General features: G+C 40.1%; 1 protein-coding gene across 1 annotated transcript; it reads right to left on the bottom strand.

The window, feature by feature from the left end:
- Window positions 1-1,731: 1,731 nt before the first annotated feature.
- Mettl14 (methyltransferase like 14) lies at window positions 1,732-18,365 on the bottom strand. The gene is given in 13 exon segments (XM_027395965.2): window positions 1,732-3,166; window positions 4,986-5,196; window positions 6,354-6,470; window positions 6,871-6,963; window positions 7,620-7,761; window positions 8,963-9,053; window positions 12,685-12,772; window positions 13,096-13,176; window positions 15,444-15,511; window positions 15,514-15,524; window positions 17,272-17,324; window positions 17,862-17,890; window positions 18,079-18,365. Coding segments are annotated over 13 exon segments (1,428 nt in total). The 5' UTR covers window positions 18,218-18,365; the 3' UTR covers window positions 1,732-2,861.
- Between the last annotated feature and the right edge of the window lie 7,046 nt (window positions 18,366-25,411).

The raw sequence follows: 25,411 nt of genomic DNA, 5'->3' as shown, positions 1-25,411 counted from the left end.
AGAAGGAAGATCTGTACACACACAGAGATCATTTGAACATTCTACTTAGCTCTAGGAAAAATGTTTATTGGAAAAAGCTGTCCAAATCATTTAGACCAAAGGAGTTAGTTTTTTCTCTGTGCAATATAACCAACAATATTCACACCTGAGTAAATAAGTGATGGAGGGCTTGGGAGCAGCAGCAGTATGGTCATTCAGAAAATTTGTAAAACTGACTGCATCTACTTGAGATTCTAGCTAAATCTCAGACTCTTATCAGTGTCAAGGATAGAAGGATGATAAAAGTCCACTAACCCTGATTTACCATTTTATGCATTTTGTTTTGTTGGTGGTGTGTTTGGGGAGCAGAAGATTGAGCCCAGGGCCTTAAACATTGGAGGCAAAGTGCTCTACTATGGCTTCCAGTATGCTTTAAAATAAAAGCTGCTATAACTAGCCAGAATGTGTAAATTAGCAATTAAGATGGGTATAAAGGCATAGGCTGGAATCACTCCTACAGACAGCTGTTAACAATCTTTCACCTCTGTCCACGAGTGGCCTTAAGAGAGAATAATCCATAGCCCTTACTCAGATTTAGCAGAATGGGTCTATGTGGTATAAGTTTCTCCCCTTAAGGGCTCAAAGGGTAGGCCCCCAATACACCAAAGTCACAGAGTCCATACAGCTGCTGCAGTATGGACCTAGCCTACCTCTGAATGTGTGACCACCTCCCTCACTTCCAGGCTGCCAGCTGTTACTCCTGGCTACCATCTCCATAAGCTGCTCTAACAATAGGATGCAGCTTTGCTTGGGTACAGCACTCTCCACTACATAATTGGAGACGATATCAACAACTTCACTGTGAGGCAGAGTCGAAGCACTTCGGGCCTCCTACTCCTCATCCTTTGAAAGACGTGGGAAGAATGGTTCCTGCTGTAAATGAACACTACCCTGGCCATACCACCTGCAGCTCAAGGCTCTGTAATGCCAGGCACGCTGCTCTGGAAACTTTAAATACAAAAACATAAGACTGTGCCAGAACTGCTGACTATTAAGGAACAACTAAAAATGTTCTTTATCGAACTTTGTGATAAAATGGACTGCAGTGGTCCACAGCCTTCCAAGTACTGGGATTAAAGGTGTGTACCACTACACCTGGTAATTGTTATTTTTCTTTCCTCAACCAACTCTAGTCTTACTGCTTGCTTTTCTACATAAGATGGTCTGTGGATCTAAGTTCCAAAGTACAAAAACACCTCTCTGTGAGACGAACTATGAAACATCTGATAGGAGCCTAGGCCAAGTGAACACCGGACTGCCGCTGTCCTTTATGCCCAGAATATGGAACATGAGAATCTGATGGAGAATTTGTGGAACTACTTAGTCAGATCTCCTGGGAACTCACCTCTGACCAAATGGGAATCTCTACCTTCTTACAAATCAAATCTGGCATACAGTTTTGGTTTTGGATAAACTTTAATTACTGAAATTAAAAATACCACTACAGCAAATACTCTAAACACCTGAGATATCTAAAGGCTGTCTGGACTAGAAAGCACCAACAGGATGAGAGAGCCAAATTCATCAAGCATTTAAAGGGTAAGTCCTTCAAACTGTGGTCCATGGCTGTCATATATATGCCCTTCTTTGACCAGTAGAACTGAAATGCAATCCAAAAGGAGAGTTTCACTTTAGGTCATGCCCTTTCCATTTGGTAACAACAGCAACTGCATTTAAGGAAAACAAACTCAATTTCCAAGTTTTAAAGTTTTATTAGAAAAATTATAGCAAAATAAAAAAGGAGTTACCAAGAGCAATAATGTATTATCTTATCCGGCATATCCAAACCCATTCAGACACGAGGGAAGGTGTGGAGATGCAACAGCATGAAGCTTTCCAAGCCAACGACAACCAGCCCCGTGGCAACAAATGTACCACACGGTTTTACTAAATGGCAACTGTAATTCCATTGTCCAAGCTGTATTTTTGAGGGTTTCCTGTAATTGCTTTTACATAGCAACTTTAAAGATGTATGTCATTTCATCCTCACCATGCATTTACTCTAAAATGTTTAAACCAAGCCCTCTCCCAGCAAATGTTTTCACCTTTTTAAGAAACATGAATCGTCTTGGAAAGCCAATCCAAGATCAAGTCCACGCCACAGCCCTCTGACTTGGGTTATGTGCCTCCTTTTGCTTCTTAGGAAGCATGATTATGAGTCATCTGTGGCTAAACAATTTACATTATGATAAGCTTCTGCTTTGGTCTTTAAATCTACTAAGTTCTATCTATCTCTTCCTTTACCTACCCTGAGGGCTCCAGCACCCCCAGGTTCTGATCTGGAAGAAAGTGAATTCATTTTATCTCTCAGAGTCTTCAGTACTCAAATGATATTCAAGTGATTTTAGGATTTAAAAGAAAGGGGGAAATGGTTTACATCTTCTTAGTGTTTCAATGAGAAATGTTAAAGGCCCCAAAGAGGCTCACCACCTGTCCCAAGACTGTTGTTCTACCCAGGTTCCCAGTCTCCCATTGCTATGGAAACCATGGCAAGGGAAACAAACAGCACCGACTCCTGCCATGCTCCTGAGATGCAGAAGTCACGGTCACCTGTTTCCAAGAAGCCAAAGCCTTGGTTAAAATCAGTCATGTCAGCATCTTACTGTTCCATTCTGTCCTACTGCAAGCACGTGACTCACCTACCCTGAGCAGAACTGCAGTCTCTGCGATGACTGCAAGGACTTGGGGAGTGAGGGGTGGAAGGGGGTAGCTAAAGTCTTTCTGGCAGCATGAGAAACGAAAGCAAAGTGCAAGCTGGGAGTGAGTTCTAAAGTAAGTCTCCACAATAAAAGCCAGAGGGGACATTGTTAAGTGTCTTGAAGTTACCGAGGTGGAAAGCCACCTCTGTGTGTGCCTCCACGACCTCCCCTAAAGCCACCTCTTTCTCCTCGGAAATTCGATCGATTTCTTTCTCGACCACGGCCAGCAGATGTTCCCCCTCTCCCGCCACCTCTGGGAGCTCCACCACCACGGTCAGACTTGGATTTTGGAGGAGGTGACTTTGGTCTAAGCCTCTCGATTTCCTCTGTACATCCAGTCAAGTACGAATTGGGGGCACTGAAATAGGATGCGTATGTTTCTGCATTGTAGTTACTATTTGTAAGCGTAGGTCCAACTGTGAGCCAGCCTGGAATAAAGGGGGAAAAAAACAGATGAGACTTTCCATCTCCTTTCTCTTTTATTGGTCCTGTAAGGGCTAGTTCAAATCCTCAAGACATTCTCAAAGATGGTTCAATTACCCACACTGCTACCATCTCTACTTTGGAATATACAATACCCATGGTCATATATAAAAGGGTTCAAATGCACATACCTCGCTTCTTATCCTAGATATAGCTTTTATGAAATATCATCCTCGTTGTTCCTCATCCAGGTACTATACTGTTAGAACACCACTAATAAAAAGTATTTTAAGATATAATAAGCTATCCAGGTGGTGGTGGAACACACCTTTAATCCCAGCACTCAGGAGGCAGAGGCAGGTGGATCTATGTGAGTTCAAGGGCAGCCTGTCTACAGAGTGAGTTCCAGGATAGCTAGGGCTATACACAGAGAAAACTTCTCTCGAAAAAACAAAAATGTTTGGGTTGGGTTAAAATTAAATAAAGTATATACATATATCTTTCCTATTTATTTGAAAATGGGACTGCTATTTTCTCATTACATCTTGAAAAGAAAATTGCTTTGCTTAAAGTATACTCAGTTCTTAGGTTCTAGGAATTCAAGCACAGCGATGCTGCTCCTCACACCATCTTTCCATGGACAATGACTTTTCTCAAAAGATACATACACAGCCATGGATATGAAAACAATGTACACCACCATTAATAACAAGGAAACAAAACCACAATGAGGTATCATCATCTAACCCCAGTCAGAACGGCTATGATCAAAGGGAAAAGAAACTACTATGGCTGGAGAGGCTGCAAAGAAAGGGCAACTCCCACGTGCTACTGGTGGAAATGTACATTAGAACAGTTATTATGGAACACAGTATGGAGGTTTCTCAAAAAAAAAAACTAGAATGAGGGAGGCTTCATATGACCCAAATATCCCACCTCTTCTGGAGTACATGTCTAAAAGAACTAAAACCCTTTGTTTATCATAGCACTATTTACACAAGCAGGATATGGAAGTGACCTAGGTGTCCACTGATGGATGAATGGATACAGTGACTGTCATATATACACAAAAGAATGAAATTCTGTTATTGAGTGTAAGGCAACTGGAGGGCAATAACTGAAATAATTCAGGCAAAGAAAAACACCACATATTTTCATTTATAGGTAGAAACACAAAGTGCATCTAAAAGATGTAGAGACTAGAGCAGTGGTTACAAAAGGCCAAATAAGAGTGAGGGAAGAAAGTGCACAGAAAGGACAGTAAGGTGTACATGGCAGTTGCATAGTAATGCAGAGTTTAACTATGAGTGATAACTGGATATATCAAAATAGCATAGAAGATTTAGAATTTTCCCAATACAAAGAAAAACTGAGGTGATGTATACTTTAGTAACCGTGACCCTACTATACACATCGACAGAAACATCACTGTAATCCAAAAATGTGTATAATTACAAGGTGGAGCACTGAGGACTTTAAGGTAACAGAAGTAGTCAGTGACTTATTATAATGATTGACATACATTATGACCAATTTGTCTGAATCCATAAACACTACTACCAATATCAATCTAACATAAATTATGGCCTTTGTATAGTCATGCAAGGAATATTGACAATGGGGAGGCAATGCAGGTGTAGGCAGGGAGTATATGGGAAATCTCTGCCTTCTCAGTTTTGTTAGGATAAAATTGCTCACATATGATGTATAGAGAAGAGGAATCAAACACGTAAGACTTCTAGTTTATACAACACTACGTCCTGTTATCTTAAAACGGCATCTCAAAGAATGATAAAACTATCTTTTCCAAAACTTAGGTCTCACCTGGCCTGATAGTACTATCTCTTCCAAACAGATGAAGACGTCGTCTTCCAAGACAAAAATGCTCTATTATATGAAAAATTTCTACAGGTTTTTCTATATTGCCAATTTCAGGTTCTTCTGTGATTATTAAGTCAATGTCAACATTAGCATGAATAAAGTCCCCATCTGTGCTCCTCTTCACAGTTCCTTTGATCCCCATGAGGCAATGTTCCTGTAACAAAGCAGTCCAATTAACTCTCATTACCAACAATCTTATTTCACAGCATTTAAGATTTTCAATATCCTCAATCAATTCTAAAACAAATTTCATTTCTATGGATTGTTGAATATATGATAAAATTATGACAGGCAAGCCTAGATCCCTGGCTGTCATGCATTTGTCAAGTAAATGGGAAAAGCATTTGTCCCCACTTCTACATTCTTTCAAATACTTTCAAAGTAATACTTCATTTCCAACAGAAGTATGCTGGGATTTTCCAAACCATGTTACTGTCCACTTTTCCCCCACAGTGGTTCCACATCCGTTCAATTATGACACAATCTACCACACTGATACAGACCCCAATGGTTAAAGGCATATATGGTCCTAAGACGGCACTCCAACTTCAGATATGAATGAATCCAAAGTCATATGGTACTGACTAATTATATAAATTAAAATTATAAATATAAATTAGAGGTTGCAATGATCCTCCCAGGTTCAAACGTTTGCCTGGGTGGTTCATGGAATTAAGAAAAGTGCTTTACTTATTATAGCATGTTTATTATAAAAGGATGTACAACTCAACTAGCCAGATGGGAGGATACATATAAGGAGGAATATAAGGAGGATGGAATTGAATTCTAGGTTGCCTCTAGGCACTCCTCCCTCTCAGCAATTCCACAGCTTCTCCAACTTGGAGATTTTCTAAATTCTGTCATGTACGTGATCTTGTTCAAGGAAGACTTAGTAAGATAGATGCTCCCTCCAATGGCTTCCAAAGTGTAATGTGCAAAAGCTCTTACAGCATAAACTAGTGAGACAGTCATATGCAGGCAGAAGTCCTCTGTGGTTCTTGTATGGAAAATGTAAGATTAGACAAACATGACTCTAATTGGTCAGCAATTGAGTGCTGCAGTCATTTCTTCTTCCTGGGCTTAGATTAGGGAAAACTTCTGTAAATTATGGCAGTCTACAATATACAGGAACCTACTGTGTACTGTCAGTGTGTACTGTCCCAAGATCTCGAAGGAGACACTTCTAAATTGTAATGCTCAAGCTACTTTACAAGCATAAGAGCCTTAGTACTGAAATTAATTTCACTGAATATAGTAATTTAGAAAAGTTGGAGAGAATGGGAATAAAGAAAAATGTAAAAAAGGTAATACCTTTGTTCTCTGAAAAACTGCCTTTGGATCTAGAGTCTTCGTCTTGCCAGGATTGTTTTTATTGGTTTTAATCCAACAAATATCTTCACATCTTCTGTAACCCCACTTTCGTAAACACTAGAAATAATTTCAAAATTAAATCTTCAAAAAAAAAATACTTAAAAAGAAACCAGAATTAAGGAATTTTCTAGAAGGACACCAAATTTCAGAGCATCCTAACAACTGTTCTAGTGCAGACAGGAGACAAAATAAAAGGCATAATACATGTTAAGTACATCTTTTAAATCCTGCATTAGTTACTTTTCTTGTCACTGTGACCAAATATCATATACAATATGATATACCTCAAAATAAAGTACCTTACCTTTTTAATTCTCAGTATTTTTATTAAACTAGTTCAGAAACGGAAGACAAACAGCATTAAACTTGTAGCCTATAAAATGTATTTCTCCCCCTAATGAATGTTAAGAACCCACCTGAAAAGCAACTGAGAACAAAATAACAAACACCAACTTACTACTCTACCGAGGTCCAGTCCTTCCCCGGAACCGCACCAGAGGAATATAAATGACCGAGGTGCTGCAATCTCATCAATTTCTAACTTCATAATCTAGAAGGAACAAAAATAATAGTGTATGAAGTTTCCAATTTATCATAAATCCAAAGAGTAACTATTGAAACTCATTAGGATCGATACAGATGTATTCTTCAGATATTCTAGGAAATACCATAGAAAATAAATCCTATGCCTGAAGTTACTTTGATATACTGCGGCTCTGTTATTCTATACACAAGCACCACACATACATGTGCGAAAAGCACACATATTCTTGTTTTCATAAGTGTTCAAGAGAAAGAGTTGATAGAAAAATACAGAATGATGGAATTTTACTACAGAGATGATTAAAAGAAACAGTCAGAGGTTAGACAAGCCTAAAGTTAATGATAAAATGAAATATAAGCTGGGTGTGGCCTATAGCCACAGATATCCTGGGTGGCTGAAGCACAAGGCCCAGGTATCTGCAGGAATCTTCTCTTACAGATGAGTAATGAAAGTCTCCGGCCATCCCTTTGTTCACACTTACTGCACTCTAGTCCAGCTCAGCTGCCATTGGATGATCTCACTAACCTCATTAAACCCTCAAAACCTCAATGACTGTCAAACAGAAAAATAAATTCCTAAGAAAGCACAGTGTAGTGTACTCAGAACTCTACTTTCTGATCAAATTAGCACATAATCATCTGAAATATAAAGTTTCACCGTACATCATCCCACGTCCAGCACTTCTCATTCGCGGTGATGCCAGTCTCTCTATAGTACTCTTCCAAAGGAGGCTCCAGAAGAATCACATCAAATTTGGGTGTCAATTCTCTGATGTCAAAGGCTTCTATGTCTGCTTGTAAGTACCTAACAAAAGGGGGAAGGCTTTTGAAATATCTCCAGTGGTAATGAAGGAAATTCCTTACCCAATATCATTGGCTCATTACTGCTAAATAAACATTATTAGTAAGATAATCACAAGCTAATTACTAAATAGCTTTAGTAGGTCTTTTGTTTTCCTGCAGACTTTATATCATTAATCAAGGTCTTCCTTAGGATATGGGCATATTTACAACAAAGTAAAGAGCATATTACTCTCCATGTACATCAAGAATATATCCTTCATTTATTTTACACTGAAAATCTACACTTAGATGTGATCTCTAATCTTTGATGTTTATATCACTATTTTTGTACTAGTATATCATTATTTAATTAGGTTAGAAGAGTGACATCTAAGTTTCAAATTCCTCCTTTAGGAGTTTATAAGTATGGACATGATTTCCTTTTATGAGTATTAGTAAATGTTTACATTAATGGCATTGTCACACTACCTAATGAAAATTACTGCTAGCCTTTAATGAAGTTAGCTTACACAGGGTGGAAGTATTTAAAGTTCAAGACATTCTTTAAGAGAACATTTTATTTATTATTACTGGGGCAGGGTGGGGCATGGTGTCCATATGTCGGTCAGAGGGCAACCTTGTGCTGTGGGTTCTCTCTCCTTCCACCTCTCTGCAGGTTCTGGGTTTTTAACTGAGGTCATCAGGCATGCATTGCTGGACAACAAGCACCTTTACTCATAGAGCCATCTCACTGGTCCCCAATTCAAGATACTTTAAATATAGGAAATTTTCTTAGGGCCTTGGGGGCTTTTAATGCTTAGATTAAAAAACCACAGACTATAATGAAGTCATCGCCATCTTGGAAGGACAAGCACTTTCCTGTCATTTAGGTAACAGGTAGAAGACCAGACTTGTCCCCAACAAGCTTTACTGAGAGTAGTACAATGATTCCCAACTCAGAAGCAAAAATGCAGGACTATGTAGTAAAGCACCATGAGTTTCAAATGCTACTAGCCCCAGGAGGGCATCTCCACCCTACAGATACTGAGGCAGAATTCACAAACCTTCCAAATTACCTACAGAATTAAACGAGAAGCCACTCGTTTTAGCACCAGAGTTTCAAAGTAACATACTTTACTAAAAACAGGAAAGAATAAGGCTACAGAACAAACAGACTGATACTGTAAGTCAGAATTAGAAAGAAAAAGCATTAAACTACTTACATTGGAGGAGTATTTGACTTAGCTATTAACTCATCCTTTAGTCTGATGAGTTCCCTAAGTTTAGGGTATTCTTCAAATCTGTCAGCTAAACCTAAGGAGTCAAAAATAGTAAATTCTAAATTACAGTTCAACAGAAGTTACCACTGATAAATACCAAAGTTATGAGGCTTCCCAGACCATCACTTTAAATTAAAACTAATAGTTCATTTTTGCTTTTGTTTTCCATACATAAGAAACACTGGTAAGAAAATAAATTACATAAATATCTTAAAAACTAAAAGTCTGGGGGCAGGAGGATGGATCAGCAGTAAGAGCGCTTTCTGCTCTTCCAGAGGACTCAGGTTTGGTTCTCAGCACTGACATCAGATGACTCACAACTGCCTGTAAGTCCAGGTCCAGAGGGTCTGATGCCCTCTTCTGGCCTCTGGGGACACATGCACTCTCATGAACATACCCACACACAAACAATACACCTAATAAAAAAAAAAAAAAGTCTTTAAAATGAAGAATAAAAGTAAAAAAGCTTGTAAGGCTCCCTCAGTCAATGATGTAGGTCACATTTCACATGAAAAGGTTGAAGATTGTACTGTCAGGTTTGAATACAACAGTCAGCCCCTCATCTACAAAACAGAAGGTAGAACCTGAAGCAATCTGAAACCTCTTTCTGGATGACCTGATGAACCGATGTTTGGTGCCCTGTTTGGTGCATGGAGATTTACAATCAGCCTTGTTCCTTGTTTCTTGGCATTAAAATCTTGGAAAAAATCAGGTACCTTTTATCATGCTATCATAAAAAAATTTTCAGGCTTCTTGTTTGCTTTTTGCTGCCTCAACATAAGATATTTTAGTTCTTAGTTAATTCAAATCTCCAATTGACTCAAAATACATCAATACACAACCTCTTCATAACTTATAAGAGTTTATACATATATTTACCTTGGGAGTAAATACAGATGAGTCTGTTTTCAAATATGAGTACACAACTGATTGTAACTTTTTAATGCTATCCTTAAATTCCACTTACAAGAACAGTAAAATCAGAGCCTAGAGTGATGTATATTCCTGTAATCTCAGCCACTGAACAGGCTGAAGCAAAAGGTTTACAAGTTGGAGGTTTGGCTGGGCCACATAGCAAGTTCACAGTCGGTCTAACAACCTACCTACATAGACCCTGTCTCAAAATGATAAAAAAAAAAAAAAAAAACAGGGCTTGGCATTTGCTTAGCATATACAAGGCCCTGAGTTCAAACCCTACTACGGAGAAAAAAAAATACATAAAATCACATTTAAATTAATTCTTCAGGAGTGATGATACTTACAGCTGACAGAATTTAATTGTATCACATTAGATTTTTGTGCTACAATGATACTATCAAGAAACTAAAAGGACAGCTAACAGAATGAGAGAAAATATTTATAAATCATGTGTGTATGTATAGAAAATACAAAGAACTCTTAATTCAATAGGAAAAAGACAAAAAATGTACAATATAAGCAAAATATTTGGTTACTTCTTAAAAGATATTTAAGTGGGTCAATATGCCTATGGGATGCTAAGCTTATCATTAGTCTCCAAAAAAATATAAATAAAACCAGAGCAGAATGTGGGCCTGATGGCAGAGACTTGTGATCACTTCTACTCAGAGGCTAAGGCAAAAGGATGTTCACTTGGGAGACAGACAGCTTAGGCCATCTTGGGCTACACAATGAGACTATCCTAAAACAAACAAACAAAAACCCACAAAACAGATCCAGTGCACCAACCTAATCTAAACTGTAGGACCCTACTGACACCACACACTCTAGACACAGGACTTGGAGAAATTGAACTGGGACTGCCCTGAAAACCTCCTCCCTGAGGACTGGCTCTCGAAGTATTCAAAGGTGCTATTTATTTAATTTGCCAAGGGAGAGGAGCAAATGTAGTCCTACTTAGTTTTGAAGCCTATGAGCCATAACAATGGTTGGCCTGGCAAAATATCCCCAGTGGTACAATAGTGGCACTTACATTTTGGGGGCAATCAACAGCCATCTATTTGGACTTAAGGTCCTCTCAACAGGAGGGGATTTGTGCCTAGTACTGTAAACCTAGTCAACTACTGTGACTGGAAGTCACAGACCCCAAAGATCGTACTACTGTCATTTTCCTAAACCAATATAATTTCTAACTGTATTCTAAACTTATCCTTATATCCACAAGTAAGAATGGCTCTCACCCCACATCAAAGAAGCTTCTTTTGGCAACAGATAAGGAAGACTTTTACAGAGATCAACAACTGATCAAAAGTCAGAGAACAGAGGACTGTGTATGTCTAATGCCAACTGATACATCTACAACAAAACCCTTACACCTAAGGCTCAGGGAAAATCATGGAATAGGGAGTAGAAAGATTATAGGAGCCAGGGCATCTACATGGTGGCTCAGAACCACAACCAAATGTAACTCCCAGGTCAAGGGACCAGAAGCCTCCTTCTGGCTTCCAAGGGCACCAGGCATGCAAGTGATGCAGAGACATAAATGCAGGCAAAACACTCATATACATACAATAAAATTTAAATTAAAACTTAAAAAGATCAGAACAAAACAAAACAAAACAGAAATCCACAATGGCATACTTAACATCCACTAGAGTGGCTACAATAAAAAACACAGTCATATAGAATGTAAAGAAACTTGAATCTTTAGACACTACGCTACTCATAGGAATGTGAAATGGCATGGCAGTTTGAAAAACTTTGGGGGAGATGTAGGGGACAGTAAGCCATGCCTGTTAAGAGGCTGGCTACAGGTGTGCTTGACCACGCCTGTCAGGGCGTGGTCAAGGTGAGGTCAGGATGAAAAGCACATGGGAGCCCCTTTTTCTCTCTGGCTTCCCTGCCTTGCTGCTCCTGGCACACTCTGGCTTTCGTTTAGCTGGTGTTTTTCTAATAAAGGATATCTTTATCCCAAGCTCCTTTTATTTCTTAATAGGGAGATACCTCAAAAAGTCAAACACAGAATTAATACACTTAAAAAACTTAAAAATTATATGACCCATCAATTCCATTCCCAGGTGTTTGCCAAGGAAAATGAGTACATGACATACAATACTTTTTACACGAGTACCTATAATAATCTCTAATTGCAAACCTAAGTGAACAACTCAAACCTATGCATATGTGTATGTTTACTTACCACATGGAATATTATTTGGGAATAAAAAGATGTACTGATATATGCTACAGCACTAACTACCTTCGAAAACACTGTCCTAAGTCAAAGAAGTCAATCACAAAAGGCCCCATGTTGTATGAGTTCAATTATATGAAATGTCAATAGCTAGCCAAACTTATAAAGAAAACAGTAGATTAGTGGTTAAGCCCGAAGGGCAGGTTAGAAAAGGAATGTGATCCCACTGCTAATGGGTACAGAGCTTCCTTAGAGAAACAAATGTTCTAAAACAGATTGCTGTAATGATTGCCAAGAAAGCTCTGTATGCACTAAAAGAACGCTGAATTATATCATTTCAATGGACTAATTACAAGGTCTATAATATATATATACAGTAACTGAGACATAGCATTGCTTAAAGGACAGGAAGGAAGGTAGAATAGAATCCCTGAGACCCAAAGGAAGAAGTAAAGCCTGAAAAAAGTTTTGTTAGAAATAATCTACAAAATGCACAAATCACATGCATGGAGCAATACTTTACAGCAGGATAGTCCAAATAAATCTGACGTACCTACATCCCTGATGAAATTCTGAGGTCTATGTCCAGTGTCTACAAAATGTTGGCAGTAATCATTATGGGGATTTAAGCTCTGCGTTCCCTAAAGAAATGGTCAAAATTAAATACACAGTATGCACTCTGATGGCAGATACACTAACTTTGTGTGTTTTTATTATGAAGCTGCACAAATTATGACAGATTGAAAACACAACTAAAACATTACTTATCAACAGTTACTGTGTGAATACACCATTATCACAGCGAAGCATCTAAATACCAGAAGACTATTTCATGAGTAATTTAAGATCTTTATTTTAATACTGAGATCTCTCAAAAATTGAAAATGTACTAAGGCAAACTAGATCCTTTCAGGCACAGAGCTTAACAATCAACAGCCTTAAGACTGAAAAAATCTTAATTTACCTTAAGAAAGGTACTGGAATCTTTGTAAATCTCTTCTTCATATGGCAAATTTTCTTCCTCCTGCTGCAATTCTAGTTCATCCTTGAAAAGGGAAGATTAACATTTAAAATATGTACGTTCAGCTGGTGTGGTGGCACATTCCTTTAATCCTAGCACATTCCTTTAATCCTAGCACCAGGAGGCATAGGTGGGCAGGTCTCTGAGCTGAAGGCCAGCCTGGTCTACATTTGGTTATTGTATCTTAAACCTCAGTGTAGTTTTAACACCTAGGATATAAACTAGCAATGCATTAGAAGTCCTTTAGATTTACTTGTTTTAAAAAAAACTTTTTGTTGATTTACTTATTTTATGGGTATGAGTATTTTGCCCTCAGAGATTAGAAGAGGGCCTGAGATCCTCTGGAACTGGAGTTACAGAAGGTTGTGAGTCATCATATGGGTGTTGGGAACTGAATCTAGGTACTTTGCAAGAGTAGCAAGTTCCTTAACCACAGAGCCATGTCTTTAGCCCTATTTTTATTATTTTTAATCACTTGTAGGTATGTGTGCCTGCATGTTGGTATGTACACATGAGTACAGGTGCCTATGGACAGATGTTGGAAATCAAACTCAGGTTTTGTTAAGTGGGTAGGGAAGGGGCTGTGTATGTGCATGTGGGTGTTTGAAAAAGTCATATGGACATCTACTATTTTATAAGATACTTAAATATATAGACATATATATCTATAAAAAAAGAGTTTAATTCAAGTTACCCTTTACAGAGGATAATGTGCCTTCCAGAAGTCATGGTTGCCAAATAAAAATCCCAGTGTCAGTGTGAGATATCTCCTCTTGAGTCGGGGGTGTCAAGAAGACTCCCCAAAATAGGCTATTACAATTGTTCTTGATTTCCCACCAGAACCTGATGGTAGACGCTATCGCTAAGGATACACATACTTGAGTCACAAGACCTGGAGAAACCAAGCTGGCTAGTACTAACTGGAAAGTTTCCTCCCTGTTGCTAGCTTTTATAAGGCTGGAAAGTGCTGTGTAGGCTGCTGGGAAAAACAAAAACAAAAAAACTCACCAACACCTTTATCAATCTGTGAACCTCATGATGCAGTTAACAACTGGCCTGACAAGTTATGTGTATGGTGGTTAATACAGACTCAACTGGTCAAAGTGTCAAGTATCTGTAGAAAACTCAGCCATAAAAGGACATCTATGTTACACGCTGCCCCAAGGCTCAGGGAACATAACAGAAAGGGGATGAGGGATAGAATGATTATAAGAGGGCCGGGCAGTGGTGGCACACGCCTTTAATCCCAGCACTCAGGAGGTAGAGACAGGTGGATCTCTGTGAGTTCGAGGCCAGCCTGGTCTCCAGAGCGAGTGCCAGGATGGGCTCCAAAGCTACACAGAGAAACCCTGTCTCGAGGGGAAAAAAAAAAAAAAAAAAAGGGTGTTGCTGGGGGCTGGGACGGGAGGGGGGAGGGAGGCTTCTTTCTTTAGGGGTGTGGTTCCTGGTAGGTTAACCCCGATCCATCCAGTCAACAGCTGCACACTCATCTGTCAATGGGCAGCACAAATTAGACTCTGGGTTCAAAATATGGCTACGAAATTGGGAGGGGGATGGAAGAGTGGAAGGTGGAATGGATGCATCATAATTAGGGGTTAATGTGATCAAAATACACCACACACATGCACAAAATTCTCAAAACATTAGTAAAGAGTTATATTAAATCAAAAGAAGTAAGAACCTTGGGTTCTTTTGGAAATGGTTATACAACTGCTTTTGGAGCCCATGAGTTGTCAGAGTACTTTATTTATTTATTTATTTATTTATTTATTTATTTATTTATTTATTAGACAGGGTAGCTTTGGAGCCTGTCCTAGAACTCGCTCTGTAGATCAGGCTGGCCTCGAATTCAAAGATCCGCCTGCCTCTGCCTCCCGAGTGCTGGGATTAAAGGCATGAGCTACCAACGCCCGACAATGTACTTTCATTTTATTATCTTGTGCTTTTAATGTGGAACAATGTCATTCAAACATGACTGCTGCAGCCCCTCAAAATCTGCTACATTTCTATTACTTAATATTTATAATATACTTATCTTTTGTTGTTCTGAAAGGTATTGTCAGTACTTAGCAATAATTATATTGTTTTATATACATAATCATAGATAAGCTACATACTCATATAAAATGAGCAAGTTGATAACAGTCTTTAACTGTAAACATAAGTGTTATGCAAAGATTTTAGCACATCTTTAAATTGAGTTTTCTAAATAAAATGAATCTATTAGAGGGATTACTTTTTTCTCAACCATGCATAAAAGTAGCTTATTTGCTATCGCTTTTCCTACTCGCCTTATATTCTTCTACTTTGTCTTCATCTGTATCTCCTTCATCCAGGCACTTCCGTTTTGAATTTGGAAATCATAGGAAGCCCTGAGAAAAAAACTGCAACTGTCACACAAGAAAATACAAAAGATGCATATGGATCTGCTTATAATATTATTAACAAGTTATAGGAACAAAGTCCTGATTAACTATTTATTCAGCTTATAAATCATCCAAAATGCCATAGGCAATAATTTGCAGCTTATTTTTATAAAAAGGCAACCAAGTGAAAAAAATAAGTAAAGACTGTATTATGAAAAGATACTTTTAAACTATGTTTTTTCTACTAATGTATTTTTATACTATTGCATCAAACTGATAGAATAACTTTTAAATTATATTTTTATAATTACAGGGTGTGATTTGTAATATGGGTGTGGGAGCTAATTCTTAGGTGTAAAATTTCACTTCTTATCCATGGGAACTTAATGTTTCAGAAAGCAAAAATTTCATAATTTCAAACTGACATTACATCTGTTTCCACCTATTTTTCAGTGTTCCAGCAATTTTACCTACATTAACTTTGTTAAAAAACCAACAGTTAATACTGATTCCAGTTCTCATGAGGCTAGAATAAAAAAGGTCAGCCTGGGGGACAGAATGTGTTATACTCCCCCTCCCAACGACCATGCCTTTAAACAAGCATCACCATACCTGTTCCCATAGTCACACTATATCAATAGGGCTTGCAAGATAATAAAAACTGGAATACACACTATCAGACACGCCTGGAAGATTCTTTTAATTAAGAATGACTTTGTCTGCTGGAAAATATTTTACGAATTTGGTTATATTTAAAATTAAGATGACTACTTTTAGCCTATTTTGGATAAAACACAATTTAACAATAGTAGCAATAACCAAAAATGGCAAGGCACTTCATATGGACTACTTCATAAACCATCCCATGCTCTCACAAGAATTTATTCCAGTTTATTATAGAAAAGTATTTATTTTTTAATTTTTTTTTTTTTTTTTTTTTGTTTTTCAAGACAGGGTTTCTCTGTGGCTTTGGAGGCTATCCTGGGACTAGCTCTTGTAGGCCAGGCTGGTCTCGAACTCACAGAGATCCACCTGCCTCTGCCTCCCAAGTGCTCAGATTAAAGGCATGCGCCACCAACGACGGCTTATAGAAAATTTCTTAATAAAGCTTACTAATAGCTTAAAAAACGGTAATGTCAACTTTGGGTGGCCACTGGGGAAATTCTGCAGAGTGCAACAAATGTAAACAAAGGCTAAACTGAATAAAGCCAATTCACAGAAAACTTTCCAAGTGAGACCATAGAAGAGCATGAGGAACTCTCTTTGGTATTAAGCATAAGAACTTATGAAAACATCTGCGGTCCCTTTAGCTCCAGAGAAAGAAGGCAAACAAAAAAGGCAGTGTTGAAAACTGGCATCTTTGACTTTAAACAACAAAATTTTCTCTTAATCTACCATTTCATATGACTGCCCTCATTTCTTCAACAAAAAAATCTCATATATATATATATATATATATATATATATATATCAATCATCAATTTCAACTCCTCCATAAAATCTTCTCTAATTCTTCTTGGTTGGAGACAAAACACCTACTTCCAATGGTTGGAATGTTTTCTAACTTCCTTATCACTAATTTCTCTCTATTGTAATTCTCATCTCAGAATACAAGTCATTTCTTCAGAGAGTTCTTTGAGGAACCAATATTTAGCGATGGATTTAGCAAGCCGTCTCACTAAAGCTTTGCACATTTCCCCCCACTTATATTGATCTGCATGGTGCAATAAAAACGGCCTCAGATTTTAAGTACCTTCTACACGTGTAGCCTACTAATCGGCACGCATTTACATACTCGTCCACAAGCTTCAAGGAAAGCCAAAGGTTTGGAAGGCAATATTTGCAGAGACAAATCTCAGTTAACTCTCGGGGGAGGAGTGGCCAGGGGAAGCAACAATCTTGGAAACCCATTCCTTGTTTGGTAAAGTGACCATAACCACTTCCTGCCTCTAATACTTACGAAGGAAGAATTCAAATATTGGTCGCGGGGAGTGTGTGTTTCAGCACGGAATCTAAAATTTACTCTTCGTTTGCTTCCAATGAGTCTTTCGACAAGATCTCAAGAGAGTAATACAAACTTCCTTCAAAAATCAATCTCAAGAGTGTGAAGCTGGGCTGGGGATGGCTCGGCGATTAAGAGCACGCGCTGCTCTTCCAAAGCACCAGAGTTCAAGTCCCGGCACTCACATCAGGAGGCTCACAGACACCTGTAACTCCAGCTCCAGGCAGATCCGACCCCCCTGGGCTCTGCAGACACTCACGTGCACATACCCACGACGAGACAAAACCACGTGATTTTAATATAAAAACAACTCTTTTAAAAACAACAACAATAACACAAACCCCGTGAAGCTGAACGGGAAGAAACACCGCTTAAACAGCGAAGAGAAAAGCCGAGGCTACCAAGCCGCTGGTCCTTGCGTGAACCACTTAACGACAATTACCAAGTCTGTCCCCACCACTGAGGAGGGTGCCCACAGGATGGGGCCGCCAAGCCCAACGCCCCTGCCTGAGCCAGGAGCACGGGCACAAAGACCTCGACACTGGCCTCAGAGCTCACAGGGAGGGCAGGCGGGAAACAGAGGCGGCCGCGCACGCGCACTGAGCCCCCCCCCCCCCGTCCCCCCGCGCACCTGCTGAGCCAGGAGCTGCCGCCGTAACTTCTGCCGCTCCCGGATCTCCTGCAAGCGGCTGTCCATGCCCCAGCTCCTGCTCCTCACCGCCCCGGCACACCGGGCGCTCGCTCAAACTCAAACCCGCCTCCCAAACCAGGAAACGCAGGCGCTCGCAGAGCTTCTGACAGGGAGACTTTCACGTCCCTCAGAAAGGATTTCCGGAGCGCCCCAAACTGGCCGACCCAGCCAGGAAGTCCCGCCTCCAGGACGCCGGTGATATGACGTCACATGACGAGGCCCAATGAGGATCCTAGGTGGGCGGGCTCGGGGGAGGAGCCGCAGTCGACCGGGCTGCTCAATTTTTAACTCCTTTCTGGAAGGTCGGGTTTTTACTGATCGTAAAGGAAGTATTCGTCCTTTACCCTCCGGTCAGCCCTGGCTTTTCAAAAGTTTGAGGTACGCGTGTGGGTTTCTTTAACTGCAACAGTGGATCCCCACTCTGACTCGCAAGTTAGGGAGAGTTTGTAAGAGGGCAGCGGTGAGAGGGCCGGCCGGCGTGGATGCGCGGAGGTGGCTGACTTGGGAGGCTGAGGCAGGAGGATCCAGGAGTTTGGGGCCAGCCTCGGCTACGTAGTGAAATCCTGTGCAAAAAGAGCAGAAAGTGTTGGAACGTTCAAAGAATAAACACCTAGCACCAAGCGTCCTGGAAATGTATCATGCATTTGTCAGAAACTTCCCTAAGTTGTTCTCGGACCTCCGTATAGCTTTACAGTCGCGATCACACACACACACACACACACACACACACACACACACACACACACACACACACACACACACACACACACACACACACACACACACCACACACACCACACACACACACACACACACACACACACACACACACACACACACACACACACACACACACACACACACACACACACACACACACACACACACACACACAACACACACACACACACACACACACACACACACACACACACACACACACACACACACACACACACACACACACACACACACACAGTCATCACACACACACACACACACACACACACACACACACACACACACACACACACACACACACACTCGGACCTCCGTATAGCTTTACAGTCGCGATCACACACACACACACTTTTTTTTTTTAAAAAAAGCCTACCCGAAGTAATTTCAAGAGAGCAGCCCTTAAAAATTACTTGCATAACGATAGATTATGGTATATGACAAAAATGTTCAATTCCAAAAAGTATACTGTAAAACATTTTGAATATGGTGTTAACATATATTTATTTAAGACTCAGTTGTGTTACTTGGTAATCATGACAGCTCATTTACATTTTTTTTGCCAGTGATGGGACTAGATACTTATTCACTGAGCATTTCAAATGGCAAGCACTGTGCTAGGCTCTGGAGTCTCAAAGATCAAAATAAATATAGTTTTTCTTCATGCAGTTTACTATCTAAAGAACACCGGTTTTCGGTTTTCCTCCATGAAGTGCTGTGCAGGTTGAATTCCAGGGTCCGCTTACCTACACTATGCTCTGAAGCAGTGATTGGACTGGGAGCTATATTTCAAAATCTCTTGCCTTCTGATTAAAGTGACTGAAAAATGGGCAGAAAATCAGAAGGTGGAACAAACCAAGCTATTGTTCTTGATCACTCATACTCTGCTCCTGCAGTCAAGAGAACAGGCACCATCTCTTTCTTAAAAAGTCGTAGCTAATTAAAAGAGCCCCTCATTCTTTTGTTTCAACTTCAGTGGCCTCTGAACACGCCAGCTCCCCCTTCTATCCCATCCATTCTAGTATGGGTGGCCATTCCAATACACGGCATCCTTTAAAAAATAACAGTGAACTCCAGCTTTCTGCATGGAAGCGAAGCTGGGCTGATAAAAAGTGGATCAATACTATTAAAGTACTTACAATGCCAAAGGACCCCTCAGAGAATTTTTGCCGTTTATACAAAGAAAGGGATATAACTTTATCTATAATGCTGTTTTAAGTTCATCTCTCCCACCAGTGAATTATAAAGAACTAGACCATATCAGTACACCTGTAGATTCTGTGCATGCTTATTTGCACATCCATTCACCTTGCCAACGTAAGGGTCACAGGTATGTGTGAGAGAGTGAGGAGGAGGAGGAGAAATGTTTAAAGTCCATGTGTAGTTCACACTCCTTGAGGAAGCCATTTCATTTGTTGGCACTTCATTTAAAGAAACAATGATACACATAATAATTTGTACATCTGCATCCAAGGGCCTTAAGAATGATACCTCCAAACCTGTGTACCAAACTGCCTATTGTGTACCTAAGAATATCTCCCATCACTTGTTATGTTGTTTCTGTTTCTTTCAAAACTTCATGATGAAAGTTAATTCCCAACATTGGAAGGTGTGACTTGTGAGGATAATTTTTAGTGCATCTCCTCTTTGACAATTTCATATTTGTATTAAGTTCCAATTATTATAACCTCCACCTTTTAACCTTTTAATCTTACCCACATACCTGTTACCCATCCCACAGGTGCCTTACTCAGATTCATGTCTTTGGGTTGTTTGCTTGTTTTGGTTGATTGGCTGGTGGATTTTTGTTGTTGTTTTGAGACCCACTGTCTCAAATAACCAGAATTGTATGTAAGACAATGGGTTTGGAACTACCCATTGTAGCCAGGTAGGCTTCTCAGTAGGTACATAACTGGAGACAGTGACTGTCTTTTACCTGGAATCGGTCAAGATAGACAGTAGTTCATCAGGGAGAAGTAGTGCTCCATGAGCCCTTCCCCAACCCATGATTGGCCCAGTTTTGTGAGGTCATGATTTCATTGACTGTGCCATGCCCAGAAGACATGCCCTATTTCCAGTTCTTTCTTTCTTTCTGTCCCGGCCCCCTGAGGCTTGAAGAGGAGGTATAAATGCCCTATTTAGGGCTGAACACTCAAGGGTCCAGTTATCCTCAGTACCTTGAGCAGCCATGAATCTCTACATAGTGAGGAAGGAGATGGGACATTCAAGAGGTGACTGAGACATAAGGACTCCACACTCTTGGATGGGTTATTTGCTTTATATAAAGGGTTTTGATGGAAAATTTTCTCTCTTTTTTTGCCTTCCTAATTCTACCATGTAAGAATATGATGTTTCTACCCCGTGGAAGAGACTGTGTTGAAGTTCGGATATTAATAACCCTCAAAAATACAGAAAGCATCATAATCCTTGGCTTCCCAGCTTTCAGAACTATGAGAAATAAATTACTGTTGTGTAAGTCCCCCAGAATCAAACAATATTAATATAAAATCAACCTAGATGTATCCGTTATTCTTACTCTCAAAAACATCAATTCTACTCCCCCAACAGTTCTTATTTCAAATAATGAGATTAAAAACAAGCCATTTCCTCAATGAAAAGCACTCCAATTTCCATTAGCTTCTGTATCTATTCTGTATAACGTGCGCGCATGTGTGTACACACACACACACACACACACACACACACACACACACACACACACACACACACCTTCATTTTTCTACCATAACCTGATGTTGATCCTGTTTCATATTCTAATTGGTCTAATCCTATCTGGTTCATCCAAATCTTTCTAACATTTGTGGAAAACTACAAGTCTGTCATTTCCAACTTGACTAAAATATGCTGTCCCAATGACACAGTTTAGTGAATCACCATAAAGAACATATGGTGAAGGAGGAAAGGCAGGGTGTGAGTCACTACAGTAGGACTTGGTGATATCCACATGTCTGGGACATCTCCATATCTTCATATGCAGCACCAGCCTTCTCTTCACTCATGGATAAGCATTTACAGACTGAAGTTTAGTCAGGGATGCTCTCAGGCATGTCTTACTGTCAGTGATACATACTTGCTCTACTAAACAGACATAAGTACTCCTGACCATAGCTGTCGTTTGTCAACCTGCCTGCCAGTACCAACACCCATTTAAGTATGACACATTAGGGTCAGTTGATTTAGTTTGTGTAGCTGTTTTGTGATTTTTAGTATAATATTGCAGCTTGAATTCTAATTGGTCGCAATAAGGAAAACCCAGAGACAGATATTGGGGTTAAAGCTGGAGATCAGAGAGGCAAAGTGGTCAGTTACTAGTTCTTCCTCTACCTCAGATCAAAAGGGCGATCTTTTCCTGCATCCACTGAACCTCAGGTTGCACTGCCCTCAACCAAACCTCAGACTGCAATGAGTTCCTGTCTCCTCCTGCCTTATAGTCCTCTCTAGTGCTGGGATTAAAGGCTTGGGATCCCAAGTGCTGAGATCACCTTTGTGTGAGCTGTTTCTCTTTTAGACAGGATCAATTTTGTTTAGTTCAGGGTGGCCTTGAACTAACAGAGATCCATCTGCCTGTCTTCTAAGTGCTGGGATTAAAGTGTGTACCGCCTGGCCTCTATGGCTGACTAGTGTGGCTAGCTTTGCACTCTGATCTTCAGTCAAGCTTTATTTGTTAGATCATAAACACAATATCACCACATAATTTGGTTTGTATCTGGAGATAATTTTCTTGAACACTAGAGAAAACAAAATACAGAGTTGTCTAGCATAAGCTAAAATAATTTAAAGAGGGTAAAGATTTTAAAACTTCTACCCCTTAGTAGGCAAATAAAGAACAAAGCATGAAATTTTGAATTTTTTTTTCTAAATTGATTTCACCAAAATTGACTAAAACAAAAAAGATAGGTTTATGCTTTTGACAGTGTTATATTAATATCCTTAATGAAAATTATATTATGAGATCAGAATACGTACTCTGAGAGAAACACAACAAAGTCTAACACGTGGGCTAATTCCTGAGTGTCTTATAATTCATGTTGTATAGCATTTCAATAGCTTTAAGAAAAATTTTACTATATATTCTGTATATGTATGAGTGTGATGTGTATGTGCGTATGTGGAGTTGTACATGCCTTGTGCACGCATGAAGAGACCAAAGGAAGATGCCAGATATTCTGCTAACTAGTTGTCCACTTTATTCCTTTGAGACAGGGCCTCTCACTGAACTTGGAACAATGCAGTGGGTAGCCAATCCCAATGATCCTCCTGTCCCTGCCCCTTTCCAGGTGCTGAAGCCACAGGCACACAGGCTGGCACATCTTTTGGTGTGGATGCTGGGTTCTGGACTCAGGTCCTCAGGCCTGTGCAGCAAGTGCTTTTACCCAATTAGCCATGCCTCTAGTCCTCATTTATTGTACTTTACTTTTGGTTGTGAGCCTAGCCTTTAATGGCTGAGCCATCTCTCCAGCCTGTTTATTGTATTTTAAAATCAGCTAAATCATTATGAGGAGAAAAAGCATAAGGGTTTAATTATAATTTTAAGGATGTGCATTGAAATAACTTTTAGTGTCCTCCCCCCCACCCCCCTCCCCCACCCCCCCTCCCCCCCCCCCCGAGACAGGGTTTCTCTGTATTGCTTTGGAGGCTGTTCTAGAACTCGAGCTGTAGACCAGGCTGGTCTCGAACTCACAGAGATCCTCCTGCCTCTGCCTCCCAAGTGCTCAGATTAAAGGCATGGGCCACCAATGCCCAGCTTGAAATAACTTTTTATAAGATATTCTATTGTTTGGATACAATTAACAAAGTGTTTCCTTAAACAGTAACCTACTGCAGAAACTCCCTAAGATATACACAAACATAAAAATCTTGAATGGAGTATAATGTGGCAACACAGCTCCTGCTAGACACCACAGGATAACAACTAAAAACCCCATGCCATGACTGGACAGGAATGGGTTACCGTCTTTGGAGGTGTTGACAAATGAAGTCCCTCAGAACCCCTGATATTGCAGACACTTGCCAATACTCTTGGTTACCCTCCAGAACTTGACAAGATCTTATTGCTGAAGACTTAGATGATTGAGAGCATCTGTAGAAAGAGATGGAAGGTGTAAAGGAGAGGCTTGGTCTGACCTTAGGCAGGACCACGTTTTTTCACAGGGAGGGGGAACTTTTATTACCCTCCTGTGACGATGGCCAAAATGCCTACAGAAGAAAATGGGGTGTGGCCTCTTAAAATAGGTGCAGAAACAACTTCCATAGTTCTTAGGAAAGCTCAAGAGTCTACTCTTTCAGCAGGAAACTCTCGAAGACACCACACACTTGAGTTGTACAACATGGAGAAATGACGATGGTATTCGCTTGAAAGGTTCATCCCTACCCAGAAGCTTTGACAGACCTGAAAGGTGCTAAGTACACCACTGGACAAGAAAAAGAACCACTAATCCTACCCAGCTGTGAACTCTGAGAGCTATAACAATGACCAGCCCAGCAGGGCATGCCCACTGGTACAATAGTGACATAAAAGTCATGGAAGTAAACACTTCTTGCTAATTTAATTTAAAATCCACACTACAAGTTGAAACCCATACCTAACACCATTATCACAGCCAGGAACTTGTGGCTGGGCTGGGCATAGACCCTAGAGGAGCACCTATTACTACTAGTCTGCTAAATGGACATGGTATTAAACTGACTCCTGATGACTAATCATTATACTCACCCTCATCAGAGAGGCTTATTTTTGCATTGGATAGCAATTAGTACAGAGAACCATAAGTGGTCAGTGTGCCTAGAATAAGGGATTGTGGATTGCTCAGCCCTAAAACAAACATTTCTATCACTCCACATCCTCCCAAGGCTTAGCGATCCTGGTCGAACCAAACATGGTGTATGAGTACATGAAATCTGGGTTTCCTGAACACAACAGGGCGATTGCCCATTTGAGTTCACAGCAGTTGAGACAGCATGCACAAGACTTTCAGGCTCAGGCCAGACAAAATTTTTGCATTGAGAAGGGAGAGGGACACATTCCCACCCCTAGATGAGAAGTTATTGCCATTTGACAACTTCTAGAAGAAGAGAGAGGCAGTTTTCTCTAAGACGGTGGCCCTTAGTGTGTGGACCACCACACAGTGAAGGCCACACATCCAAGAGTAGATGGGCCTCACAAACTGTACTTGATGGGGTTTCATTTTTTAAAAAAGTGGGGGGGAGGAGGGCCAGAAAATTGGGTAACTATGGAAGGGGAGGTGGGTCTGGGAGAAGTTGTGGGAAGAATGAATATGACCAAAATGCACTGTAGGAAATTCTCAAAGAACTAATAACAAATGAGAACAGTGTTCTAAAGGCACCAGTACTGCAGCAGCTGCAAAGGTCAGTGGGATGGAAGATTTAGTAAACTTAAACATTCCATCAAAAAGAAAACAACACAGTTTTCCAACAGCTCAC

The sequence above is a fragment of the Cricetulus griseus genome (assembly GCF_003668045.3).
Source record: "Cricetulus griseus strain 17A/GY chromosome 1 unlocalized genomic scaffold, alternate assembly CriGri-PICRH-1.0 chr1_0, whole genome shotgun sequence".
In the NCBI taxonomy this organism is placed as follows: domain Eukaryota; kingdom Metazoa; phylum Chordata; class Mammalia; order Rodentia; family Cricetidae; genus Cricetulus; species Cricetulus griseus.
The sequence above is the reverse complement of the archived record's forward strand: the minus strand, read 5'-3'. Positions and strand labels throughout refer to the sequence as shown.